General features: G+C 50.8%; 1 protein-coding gene across 1 annotated transcript in view; it reads left to right on the top strand.

Annotated features, from left to right (window-relative positions):
• The window catches only part of GABBR2 (gamma-aminobutyric acid (GABA) B receptor, 2), a 377,813-nt gene that overhangs the window by 117,921 nt on the left and 246,302 nt on the right, over positions 1–13,590 (top strand). Inside the window, exon 2 of the mRNA XM_012638275.1 lies at positions 5,087–5,224. Within this exon, the coding sequence (XP_012493729.1) occupies positions 5,087–5,224 (138 nt within the window). The remainder of the gene's footprint in view (positions 1–5,086; positions 5,225–13,590) is intronic.

The raw sequence follows: 13,590 nt of genomic DNA, 5'->3' as shown, positions 1-13,590 counted from the left end.
GAGGGGCTGAGTTTGAAAATCTGCAAGCTGATCCAGCCCCCAAAACTCAGGTCAGCTGGAAAGTACATCTGTGGGGGACACGAGTCATGTCAGGGAAGAAGATAAAGTATGAGAGATGAGAATAAAGAACAGCATTGGAAATGGGACAGACATGTCTTTGTGAGTTTTATTTTGTTATTCACGGCAAAGGTGCTCTCTTTCGGGCAGCAGTCCCCAACTTTTTGGCACCAGGGACCAGTTTCATGGAAGACAGTTTTTCCACGGATGGAGGAGGCAGCGTCAGGCGGTGATGTGAGCGATGGGGAGCGGCTGTAAATACAGATGAAGTTTCGCTTGCTCCCCCATTGCTCACCTCCTGCTGTGCAACCTGGTTCCTAACAGGCCATGGACCAGTACCAGTCCACAGCCTGGGGGTTGGGTTCTGTAGCTTTAGGGAAGCCAGGAGGGCCATGCGTGGTGCTCAGTAGGTTGTTTCTCCCACCTCAGGCCAAGAGCTCTGATCAGAAGGAGGCCTGGGCTTGCAGAGTTATCCTGGGGGAAGTTGGTCTTGTCTGGAACACCGTTAGTTTTAACCTACCCTTTGCCCATCGAGATGAGTTCTTTAGATTATTAGAAAGCTCTCAACTGGGAATCCAGAAATCCCTCTCCTAATCCTGGCAAGACAGTGGACAAATCCCTTTCTAGTCCTCGGTCTCTGCATCTGAAAACGAGGGTGTGGAATTAGCAATGCTCAGACATTTGGATTTCACACACTGAGACAGGGAAGGCCATGGACCAGAAACTTACAGAGGGTGGAAAACTTTTTATCTTGCCACATCAGGACATTAAAAACAAAATCTTCCTACTATCTATCATTTTATAACAGAAAACATTTCAATACCATACAGGCTACAAAGGACCTTATCTATAAATCAAGGATAGTTCTTTAAATGGAATAAATTTAGCTTTAAGGAAAACCTCACTATGTCATTCCCATTTGTCTTATTTTGTTTGAGCATATCAGTTTTCTATTGCTGCTATAACAGACTACCACAAATTTGGTGGTCTAAACCATGACCATTTATTGTCTGGCAGTTCCATGCCAGAAGTCTGGACACAGTGTGACTCCACCGAGTCTTCTGCTCAGGGATTCACAAGGCCAAAATCAAGGTGTCAACTGGGCTGGGTTCTTATCCGGAGGCTCAACTGGGGAAGATTTCCTTCCATGCTCATTCAGGTTATTGGCAGAATTCAGTTCCTTGCAATTATAGGATGGGGGTCCCTGTTTTCTTGGCATGTGGCCCTCTTCATCTTGAAACCAACAGTGGCAGATTGAATCTATCTCATGCTTTGAGTCTCCAATTTCCCCTTTGCTATTAGGCAAAGAAAGGTCTCTGCTTTTAGGAGCTTGTATGACTACACTGGGCCTACCTGTACAATGATTTAAGGTGAGCTGATTAGCAACTTTAATTACATCTGCAATGTCCCTTTTGCCATCTAACATAACATATTCATGGGAGTAACACCAAAGGGCTGAGGTCACTGGGGCCAAAACTAACTGCCTGCCTCATCTGGTCTGGTGAAGGTTGGGTCAGATAAATATTTGGAAACATTGGAGGATTCTCCAGCTCCAAGACTGGTTGTCAAATAGTCTCAGATTTTGAGTTGACATATCCAAGCATTGTGTATTTGTGAGAATACAGAATTTTGCATGGACTAGGTACTCAGGAAATGTTTGCTGAGCAAACAACTATTGATAAGTTCATTGTTGCCAATATTATTTTAATGCGACTTTGATTATAAATCTTGTGGTACTGTATTATCATTGTCATTAGCTACAGATTAGAAAACAAGCCAAAATCATTACAGAGTTGTATCAAAACTAGAAATGATTGAGTACATCATGGTAGAAACAATTAAAACATGAATTGCTCTGCAATATCCATGCATGTTCTGCTGAGGGTGAGAAGTATTGCTTTCAATCAAGGGGCAGGGATAATTAACAGAGGGACCAGAAGCAGGAAGAACTTCATCTTTCTTTCCTCCCTCCCTTCCTTCTCTCCTTTCTCTCTTTTTCTCCTTTTTCTCTCTTTCCTTCTTGGCAAAATAAATTAACTTGGCCAGCTTTAAAATTGAATTAAAATTTGAAAATTGCTTTATTTATTGAATATCTACAGTGTACAACCCAAACTCCCTAGCCTGGTGTTCGGAGCCCTAAGCCTTCACCCAGGCCACCTTGTCCTCGTCACTCACCATCGAAGTGGGCCAGCTGTTGCTGTTCCTGTCTCACTTTCCCACCTCCTTGCCTGTGTTCGTGCTGCTCCTCCGCCTACGATTCTTGTGTCGAGCGTTCCCTCTCCCAGAGCCCCCCCCCCGCTCTCCCCGCCTGCCCCACAGCCTGGCTCTGCCTCTCTCCCGTGGCACTGGGCACTGTCCACCACGTGAGGTGGCCACCGTGCCGGCTCCTTGCCTCCACCAGACAGTGAGCTCTCTGTGGCCAGGACTGTGTTGGGCTGTTTCTCTGCCCCGTCAGCACTCATCATGGGGCGTGGTCCACAGGAATGTCTCCAAGAATTACTAACTCACTGTGATCCCATAATATGGTCACTTAGGGGAAGGTGGAGGACAAGGAGAAAGAAAGAGGAGGACACAGAATGGAGAGAAAGACAAGAATGAGGAGTGTCAGGGGGCCCCTCGGGCACCAACAGGTACTTACGGAATCCTTAGGGGAGCCCTTGTCCAAGCTCTGGGGAGACAGCAGGGAAAGCAGTGACAAAACCCTTGTCCTCATGGGGCTTCCATTCCAGTTAGGGAAGTTGGTCAATATACAGGCAAACAAAAGGTAGACAAGATGGGTTCAGAAAATTTTAGAGGGCTTTAGGGTGGCATGTCAGAGAGTGATGGGGTGGGAAATATTTTGGGTGGGGAGACCCGAGTGATGAGAAGGGGTGAGCCATGTCAAGAACTCAGGGAATTGTGTTCCCAGCTAATAAAACAGCAAGTGCAAAGGCCCAGAGGGAGGAAGGAAATTGCTTTTGGTTTCAGGGAAGAAGAAGAAGGCTGGTGAGGCTGTGCTTGATGAGGAAGGATGAGAGTAAAGGGAAATCAGGCCAGAGTGGGAGCAGGGCCTTGGATTACATGGCTTCCATTGTGATAAGGAACGTCACAAAAATTATCCCAAACTTGTAAAGGATAGAAAGATGCGATTATGTGACCATTTACCCTAATACTTAGAGCATTTTCAGCCCTGCCTGAGGGTCATCTGACTGGGGGAATGGAACTTTGCCCAATCGATTAAAACCCAGACATTTCACAATTCTCTGAAACTGATAAGTTATGTTGATTTTCAACGATTTTCTTTTCTGTCCCCAAAGCTGATGGTTTTATTGCCCTGTAGGACATTAACCAGTTTTGTACCAATGTAGCAGTCTTATCTTATTCCTTACTTTTCTCATTCACTGTAAAAATCCCTGTTCCTCAAACTCTCTTTCAAATCCACTTTGTCACCCTGCAGATCCCATTATTAATGAGTTGAATAAAACTTTGACATGTGCTCACTACCGATGTTCATGTGAATTATATTTTTAACCTTTTGAGAATTATATTCTGATAGGAATTGGGTTTTAAATGCATGGAAAGCAGGAGATGAGAAGAATTAATTTATGTTTGACAAAGGATGCTCAGACTGCTGGGTGGCAGATGAGCTTAGCAGGGCCCCACAGGAAGCGAGATGCCCAGTTAGGAGCCAGCGCTCTGTCCAGGGGAGAGATGGCCACGTGGCTTGAGTGAGGGAGGTCGAGGTGGAGAGGTGGGGAGTGAGCCACAGCAGACTCCAACATTTGTGGGCATTTGTACTCTTCCTGTTTCCATGTTGGATTGCCATGATCTGCTTGACTGGTCGTTTTCCTCTCTAATATGGGAGCTCCTGGGCAGGGGCTGTGTCCACCTTTTTGCTTCCTCTGCATCCAGCCCTGGGCTGAACACGGAATAGTGCTTGGCAAGTGTTTGCTGAATGAATTCTTCCCTTTATGTTCATTATCCTGGTCCTTTTATTTCCTATTGTGGTAAAATATATGTAACATAAAATTTACCTTATTAACCATCTTTAAGTGTCAGTTCAGTGTCACTAAGTACATTTACACTACTGTGCCACCATCACCACCATCTACCTTCAAAACATTTCTATCATCCCAAACTGAAACTCTGAACCCATTAAACAATCACCCCCATTCTCCCCTTCCCCCTAGTCCCTGGCAACCACCATTCTACTTTCTGTCTCTATAAATTTGACTACTCTAAGTACCTCATATGAGAGAAATCATACCACGTGTGTTCTTTGGCGTGGCTTATTTCACTTAGCATAATGTTGTCAAGTTTCATGCATCTAGTAGCATATGTATGAGCATTTCCTTCCCTTTTCAGGATGAATAATATTCCATAGTCTGTATACACCACGATTTGTTAATCCATTCATCTGTTGATGGACATTCGTTTTGCTTCCACCTTTTGGCTACTGCGAATGATACTGCTAGGTGTACAAATAATCTCTTCAAGTCCCTGCTTCAGCTCTTTTGGGTATAGATCTAGCACTGGAATTGCTGGATCGTATGGTAATTCTATGCTTAACTTCTTGAGGGCCTCCATACTGCTTTCTACATTCCCACTAACAGTGCACAAGGGTTCTAGTTTCTGCACACCCTTGACAACACTTGTTTTTGCTGGGGTTTTTCGATAATTGCCATTTTAGTGAGCGTGAAATCATCTTTTAAAATATAAGTGGTCGTGGAAAGCAGAGATCCTAGGGGGAGGTATTTTGGGAGCCTTTCCTCTGTGTACTCTGAAGGGAGACAGCTGGGGGCTGGAGAGAGCTCCTAGACTGGAGGGTGCTTAGGGTAGGAGAGCCAGCAGAGGGGGTGCCAAGACCACACTCACTGAGCTCACAGCATGGATTTGGGGCTGGCTTAAATAGAAGCCCCACTGTTGCAGAACTGAAGTCCAGAAGGAGTCCATGAAGGAAGACTTGTTTGTGCGAATCCATTGTTGGGCTCTTGCCCCTGGGGAAAGCTGTTTCTAATTTGGACCTTTCTTTCTGTGTGTTTCTTCCCAGTGCGATAATGCAAAAGGGTTGAAAGCCTTCTACGATGCAATAAAATACGGGCCAAACCACTTGATGGTGTTTGGAGGCGTCTGTCCGTCTGTCACATCTATCATTGCAGAGTCCCTCCAAGGCTGGAATCTGGTGCAGGTAAGTTCTGATCCACCTTCCATTGGGGGCTGTCTTTGGCCACCAGTCTCTTGCAGAAATGGTTCCTTGCACAATGTGCTTCCTAAGTTGCCTGGGCTAGGCCTCCTGGACTAGCTCCTGGATGATCACACAGCCTCCCACTGCCCTCGCTGCTGGACCCCACCCAGCATGGCCCCACAGTGGGTCTCTAAAGGGCAATCCTGATACCACCATCATGTATTAGATACCCTCAGTGCTCACCACTGACTTCCTAGCCAGGGCCGACCTGCCTGTCCAGTGTTAGCTTCTGCGGCTGCCGCTAACTCCACAGCACAGCCCTGCCAGACACCCCACCTTTCCCTATATGCACCCCAGACCTCAGGCCTCAGAGCCTTGCTCTCACTGTTCCTTTAACCAGATGACCCTATCCACTCTCTGCCAATCCATGCATCCATCATCCTAATGGTTGTATATGTCGGGCCTACAATGTGCCAGACACTGTTCTGAGCATTTATATGCATTAACCCATTTAATCCTTATAACTGCTCTTTGCTTTAGGTACTATTACCATCCCCATTGTATAGATAAAGACACTGAGGCACAGAGAAACTAAGTAACTTGCCCAAGGACTCACAGCTAATAAGTACTAGGGCCAAGATTTTAATTCAGTCAGTCCGGCTCTTAAAATTAGACTATGGAAAGGAAACTGGGTTCTGACAGAAATGAACAGGGTGATGGGATGCACAGTGACTGCCTTGAGGCGGTCAGGAAAGGCCTCTTAGAGGAGGTGACAATTGAGCTGAGACCTGAAGGGTGTGAAGGAACCCCTTGGGTGCAGAGCATTCTACACTGGAGAATGGAATAGTAAAGGCAGGCAGGCATCTTGTGATGGAAGCAAACTGGTGTGTCCATGGAACAGAAAATGGGGAGGTGGGACTGGAGCATGGGAGGCTAGAGTCGGGGTACAGAGAGTGAGGGTGAAGGGGTGGCAGGAGCCAGACGACGCAGAGGATCAGTTTTCACTCCACTTGCGTAGACTGAAGCCCTCCTCTGAGCCAGTCCTGCAAGCACGGGGTGCCGGGGGTGGAGCCCAAGCTCACAGCCAAGAGGGACAGGGGCAGAGGTGCGATGAGGGAGGTGCGATGAGGGAGGGGTGGAGGCCCAGAAGAGGGCCCCCCCAGCCCCAGGTCACAGAAGGCTTCCCAGGGCAGGTGCTGCAGGAGGAGAGGGCGCTGGACAGCCGGGACATGGGGGAGTGCACCACTGCATAGGAAGCCGGGTGAGCAGAAGCGATAGGTGGGAAAGCGTGTGGACTTGGGGCGCAGTGAGTCACTTGTTGTGGCCAGAGCAGGCCACACTGATTGTGGGCGGATGCAACAGGAGAGGAGGCCAGAATAGCAGCTCAGCGCGCTACAGTGCAAACCTAACCACGTACCTGGGCGACAACACGGCTCAGTGTGCTGCGGGATCCTTGCCTCAGGCCCTCGTGGTGCCCCGAACAGCTGTGAGGCCTTGGACAAGTCACTTAGCTTCTCTGGGCTTACGCCTCCTCTCCTGAATACCAAAGAGCACCCTCCTGGCTCGTCACAGGCAGGCGCTGCCACTCTGAGCCGCATTCCCTCATCTGCACAATCGAGGTGGTAACAGGACTGCTTTCATAGGGTTGTCGCGTGATCGAAAGGTTAGAACTGTGCCTGGCACTCAGTGAGCACCGAGTAAGTGTTACTTGTTGTTGGCCCTGCCCTGTCTCCTCTCACTCCTCAAGCTGAATACCCTGATTAGTTGGCATTCCTGCTCTTTCCTGCATTCCCACTTTCTTACACTGTTCCCACCACCTAAAACATCCCGTTCTCCCTATGGCCAGTGTATCAAGTGCTACCCATTCTTTGAGACCCAACTTAAATGCTGCCTCCTCCAGGAAGCCTTTCTTGACTGCTACGAGGGGGCTACTAAAGTAGGGCCCCTAGAAAGTCTTTTTATCACTTCCCACTGTTTATTTCTGGCAGAGCAGTACTCAGCAGGTCCCCATTCTGCTCTGCCTGTCTTCTCTCGGGGTTTTGCAGATGTGGGGGCATGTTTGGAACTGTTTGTCTCTCGCGCTGGGCTGTGAGCTCCTCGAGGACAGAACCTGGGCCTGGGTGACATCTGCTTTTCCCTGTGCCTAATATTTCACAGACTTCATTAGATGTCATCTGGATGATCGGAAAGAGGGAAGGAGGCAGGAGGGTATGGAAAGACAGAAGGATCTGCAGATGGACATTTTGCCCAGACATGAGAGGCGAAGCTCCCTGGGAAACTCCTCACCCAGAGGGGAATCCAGAGAGCTTCCCACTTCTCAGCCTCACTTGGCACCGTCTGCCCTCGGAATTCTCTGAGGAGCTGCAGGGACAGGCACAGCCTTGGGAAGTCCTGGCTTGCCGACCAGGGCTACCCGGCTTCAGCATGAGCAAGACAGGCCTCCAGCTGGAGGAGCTGACAAGACAGGGAACTGCGGACCATATTAGTTATTACTGGGTAATAAATTACCCCCAAAGTTTAGCGGCTTAAAACAGTGGCTTAAATTTATTATTTCATTATTTTTATGGGTCAGGAATATAGACCCATAGAATGGCTATGTCTGCTCTATGGTGTTTTAGGACCTGCTGGAGGATCCGAAGGCTTGACTGGGGCTGGAGAACCTGCTTCCATGGGGCTCCTCTCCATATGGGTCTGTCCACAGGGCTGCTTGAGTGTCCTCATGACATGGCAGCTGGCTTCCCCGAAAGGGAGTCCTACAGAAAACCAGGGCAGAGGTGGCAAAGCCATTTAGGACCTAGCTCTGGAAGTCGCATATCATTGCTTCTGTCTTCTATTGATGACACAAATCAGCCATTACTTAGCATGAGAGAGGAGTGCCAAGGTATAGCAGGGGGTGAAGGTGACCAGAGCCATCCTGCAGGCTGGCTGTCACAGTGACTAACGTCTGAGAGGAAGGCAGGATCGCACGCTGCCCAGCGAGGGGGCCTTGACACTGACTCCCTTCCTGTTTTATAGAACTCCTGCTCGTCTTTCAAAACCCCGGATAGACCCCACTTCCTCTGTGAGTCCTTCCCTGATCTCCTTCCTTCACCCCCTTTCCTCCATCCCCCACCCAAAAAGTAAATGGCTTGTTCCTTCCTCCTCTACAACAAGGAGTGATATCCCCACCAATGGGGTGAAAACTGGTTCTTGGGCAGGAGGAAAAAATCTTACTCTTTTTTGGTATAAAGCGTAGACATACAGACAGTACCTAAACAGATAAATGTGTGTCTGTGGTGTTCCAGTGTCCTGAGGGGGCAGGATTAGGAAAAAATATCCAGAAAACCTTAGGAGACCGATGGTGAAAAGAAGGTTGAGGAATACTGTTTTCTGTCACTTCTATGTTGTGTACAGTATTATGTTATTAAATATGTGCTGTGAGAAATAATTTATCCTATATCCCTGTCTTCCCAACTAGATTGTGAGCTTCTTGGGGGCAAAAGCCCCCTGCTTTCTGCGTCTCCTGGTTCCCAGTGCCTCGCGCAGGGCCTGGGTCACAGTAGGTGCTCACTGAGTACTGCGCTGTGCAAAGGCAGAGGATATCTGGGGGCCTGACCCCCACCTGGGCCCGACCACACAAGGCGGGGGGCCGTGGACATGCCTGTGCTCAGCCTCCACCTCCACAGAACCCCTCTGCACTTGGACAGGCCCTTGGGGGATGACACTCATGCTCTGCTGCCCTGGCATTTGCTGCTAGACCCTGGGGCCAGATCAAGGGCTCTGGCAGGATGTGGATGGGGGATGCTGCGGGGCTGGGAACTGGCCGGTGCTCGACTGTTTGCAGCACTCTGAGGGCCTGGGAGGCAGAGTGGTGGATGAGCCCAGGACAGCAGATTTCTCCCAGCCTTGAGTGGCCGGGCAAGGAGGATGTAGGAACAAGGATCTGCATCCTGATGGGGGAGTAGCCTGGGAACCTCTCACTCTGCCCCCTCCCACTCTCAGGGAACACAGCCCCATTTGTTGTGGGCCAGACTCTGTGGCCCTCCGAAGCCACTCCCAGCCCCCAGCTCAGGGAGGCTGAGTTTGCCTCCAGAGATGGTGGAGGGGTGGAGGGGTGGGTCTGCAGGTGCTCAAGGGATTTGATGAATCCCTTAACTTATTCAAAACTGGCCTATGAAACAAGAGTTTCACAAATGGGAAAATGCATGTAATTTGTGTAATTGAAAAGGAGCTCTGACTGCCCTTTCGGGGAGCAACGCGTCCTGGACAGAGACGGTCTGGAATGCGTAATCAATTGTTTCTGTTTCTTGGTGCCGTCAAAATAGAGATTCGTACACCAGAGGGGTGAAAATTCACCCTGGTGCTGAAATCAGTTAAATTTAACTTTTGCCTTTTACTGGGCTTCTTGATTCATGGTTGCTGCATAAAGAGACTGATATTGTTTTAGTCCTGATGTGAGTCACTTAGCCACTGGGAACCTCAGACCCTCCATCTAGAGGCAGGGACCTTCCTAGAGTCCAGGGTCTGACACGCAGGTGAGGATGGCTCTGTCGCTCTGCAGCCTAGTCAGACCCTGCCCAGGATGCAGGGCTCAGATCTGGGCCTAACACTGGGAGGCACCAGGGCATGACCCGGGAAGGCGTCAGGGAAGGGCTAGGGTCTGCGCGTTGGAGAATGGAGCATGTTCAGCTGGAGAACACACAGGGCATTGGGGAAGAGGGGGGGTCTGGGCCTCCAGAGCTCGTTGCTGTCTTTGAGAGACTGGCTGGTCGTCTGTGATACAGGCAGGGAGAAGCAGGAGCCACGGCTGAAGTTAGAGGGGGCCAGGGTTTCCAGCCCCAGCAGCAAACCCCGCCCCTGGAGGCCTCCAGCATGCAGCAGCCTGCCTGGCTGTGAAATCATGCGTTCCCTGTGGCCCAAGGCTCCCTGAGCAGTCCAGTTTCAGCCAGGCCTGCTGCTGGGGACGTTCAACAAGTAGAGTAGGCATAGACCAGGTTGGTGGCTCTCAGACTACACTGGAAGAGTCACTTATGGGAGCTGGGGATGTCCTCATGGTAACAGTGCAAGTGCCGGGGCTCCACTCTGAGCAGGTCTGTGTTAGGGGACTCATCAAATCCCTCATGGACTGTACACCTTAGTCATTACAACCTCAGCCGTTTCAGTACCAGCAGCCCAGGTGACTGCAATGCACTGGGCCCCTGGAGACGTGCCTGGCCAGGTGGTCTCTGAGGCCCTTTCACCTCCCAGACATCTGGGCTCTTTCGCCAAATGCTGCTGGTCCACACGACTTCCATTTATGCTGCCCATGTGGGAAAGAGGACTTGGAGGAGGTCACAGGGGGTTGCTGCTGTGACGAATATCCCAGTGTTGCCAGGACAAAATCCACAGTCTGCGGTGTGGCAAAGAGGGCTCCAGCACCTTCCCCAGCCCACCTCCTGCCCCTTCCTGCTGCTGGCCTCAGTATAGCTACTCCTCTGCCTCCGTGGTCTCTCTACTTGGCAGGACTGTGCTCATCCTTTGTGGCTCAGCTTGGAAGCCCCTTTCTCTGTGAAGCCCCCATTGCCTCCCCTGTGCTCCCTCACCTGCACCCCACCCCCCACGGCGTTGGTCACCCTGTGTCTGCCCCACCCAGGCCTGGAGCTGCCTGGGGTTGGAGCCCTGCCTCATCCACCCCTGGCCCCGGGCCTGGCGCAGGCCTGGCACCAATGTGCGGCAGTGCTCGGGGAGCGTTTGCTGATGGAAAGCCAGATGCCTGCCTTCTGGGCCTGGGCTCATCTCCCGAGGACTGAGGGTGGATCTTCAGAACCTGCCAGGCCTGAAAGCACCCAAGGGCTCTCCAGAGGCAGCCCCTTGTCAGGCGGATGGGAAGGGAGACCTGACATGGCCTTTAGTTCAGCCTCAGCCCACATTCCTGTCTCTGGACCCCCTGTTTTCTAACTGGCACATGCCCTTTGCAGTTTTCTCAGACCCACTCAGAATCCTGTCCTCAGAGATCTGAGGGTGGCTTGCTTCTAGCCCTACTTTGCGCTTTTGGGGGCAGTCCTACAGATCTCCCCCCAGCTTAGTTTGTCCTTCTGAAAATGTGGGGCCTGGGAAAAAGCAGGGGAGTTCGGAGCTGGGTGGGGAGATGGAGACAGGGTAGCTTGAACAAGAGGCGGAAGCAGAGCCCAGGGAAGGTCCAAGAGATGCTGGCTGGAGGGGTTTAACATCCTCAGAGACCAGGACCAAACTCCTTCCTTCCTGGGAGTGAGATGATCGCTGCCTCAGCTTGCAGACAGAAATAGTCTAGCTGATGAAAATAAAGTCAGATTCCTGAAGGGATAAAGGGCTGCTCGCAGGAAAACGCAAACACTCTATCCTCAAGAACTACATCCCGCAGAGCCTGTCCTTTAAGAGCAGCCGCAGCAGATTATTAAATTGTAGATACATTTCTCCTGGCGCCAACCCAGCCTCCCCTCGGCAGCCCACCCTGCCTTCTGGCCTGCCTTGGCACTCCCCCGAGGACCTTCCTGGGAAGGAACATTTCAGCTTGTGTAACGGGGCTGTCTCCTTGGAGAAGCTCGTGCGAGGGCGTGGAGGCAAGGAGGACATTCAGGCAGGAGGATGTCGACTCTGTTTGTAGTGTGTTGGCATCTGAGCCCCAGTACATTTAGGACTTGATTTCTGCAAACTCTAAATCATGCCTGGTTTTGACATTTAAAAAACAAATCAGTGAAAACCCCCAAATCAGGTCCTTTGCTATTTACTGTATTCCAGCATTGCTCTAAACTGTCAGTCCATGCCATTTTGCCTCGTGGGAACAGAAATTTTGTGATCTGACTTGATTTTCTGGAGTGATTATTAAACTGTAGGTTGTCTGAAAAATCAAAAGATTGCTTCTTACTTAGCTGTGGGTTGTAGAATTTGAGGTAGACTCACTGAGTGACAGAGCTGGTGGGGTCTCAGCAGTCTCCGCGTCCAGTGTCCCCATTGTACAGACTGGGAAACAGAGGCCCAGTGGGGTAGGGCCTTGCCCAAGTTCTTACAGTGTCAGCAGCACTGGGTCCCCCGGCTCAGCCTCCAGTGCTCTGCAGTACATACCGTAGTCTTATTTTCTCTCTCTTAGCCTCACTTTCTGTGATGTAAAATGGGAACAGCAAGCCTGCCTTCTGTGTTTTGTGCAGAGGATGTGACAGTCAATGAAGGCTTTTCTTTTTCTTCAAGTGAAAGCACTTTTATAAACTATAATACAGTAGGTGCTGTTACAACAACTGGGACTCCTTGGCTAGGAACAGACCTCTGATTATGGCTGTGGGAGTTCGATGCTTTGCATGGACATGATGGGTTATTGACCCTGACACCGCAGACCCTGAAACTGAGGGTGCAGGGGCGGAATCGGGGCTCTTCAGCAAGATGCTCAAAGTGCACACAAGGTCTGCCTCTCAGCCCCCAGGAGTCAAAACCCACCGGGTTTGACCACAACCCAGCCCACATGGCTGCCACGCCCTTGCCACGGCATATGAGCGAGTCTGCAACCTTGACTGGAAACCATTTAGGGGCGGCCGTGTGATTAGACACAGCCGGACACTTTGCTGCTGTCTAAGAATGAATAGAGGCCATGAATCCAGGGCGGGCGGGAGCCGGTTCTTGGTGCTGGTCTCCAGAGGGGCCATTTAGCACATTAATAATCTATGAGATGCTTCCACCTTCTGGATTCATTAAAAAAAAAAAGGCGGGGGAGGAGAAGCAGCAGCAATATTAAGGCCGTGCGCTATGGGCCAAGCCAAGGGGGTGGGAGAGACCCCGGAGGACCAGGGGCCTTTGGATCGTCCTTCCTGGCTGTGCCATTGGATGCTGTGGGCGGAATGTCCTGCATGAGGCGAGGAGAAGCTTGGCCGCTGTTTGTTTGGATACAATAGGTAGAAGGAAGTGGGAGCCCTTGGAAGGGTTTTCACCACAAAGGAGTTAGGAGTTGGCTTGAGGCAGGACCAGTGGTGGCCATGGCAACAGAGGTGCTTGCCCAATTCATTCCAGGGACACAGGGCCACAGGGCAGGAGAGGCATGGTGGAACAAGACAGTGCTGGCACCCGACCCTCCCACCTCGTTTGCCCCAAACCATGGGCTCCAGCCACCCCGAATTCCTTGAGGCTGCTGAGCTGCATGGCGCTCTTTGAAGCCTCCAGCGTCCCCTGAGCGGTCCCCATGCCTGCAGACTGCCCTCTCCTTTCACCTTGAGAGCTGGCCTCAAAGATGATTCCTTCTGTAGAAACTTCCCTGATTTCTCCTGAGGTAGTTGGTGAGTTCCTGGCTCCCCTGAGCTTCAGGGCTGTTACGTGTGCTGCAACCCCCTTCTAGCCCTGTCTCTACCCCAGAGTGTCACAGTTCCCTCCATTTCTGCCTCCCTCATTAG

Source organism: Propithecus coquereli, unplaced genomic scaffold (genome assembly GCF_000956105.1).
Source record: "Propithecus coquereli isolate 6110/MARCELLA unplaced genomic scaffold, Pcoq_1.0 Scaffold128, whole genome shotgun sequence".
Classification (NCBI taxonomy): Eukaryota; Metazoa; Chordata; class Mammalia; order Primates; family Indriidae; genus Propithecus; species Propithecus coquereli.
This window is presented reverse-complemented; position numbering and strand designations above follow the sequence as displayed.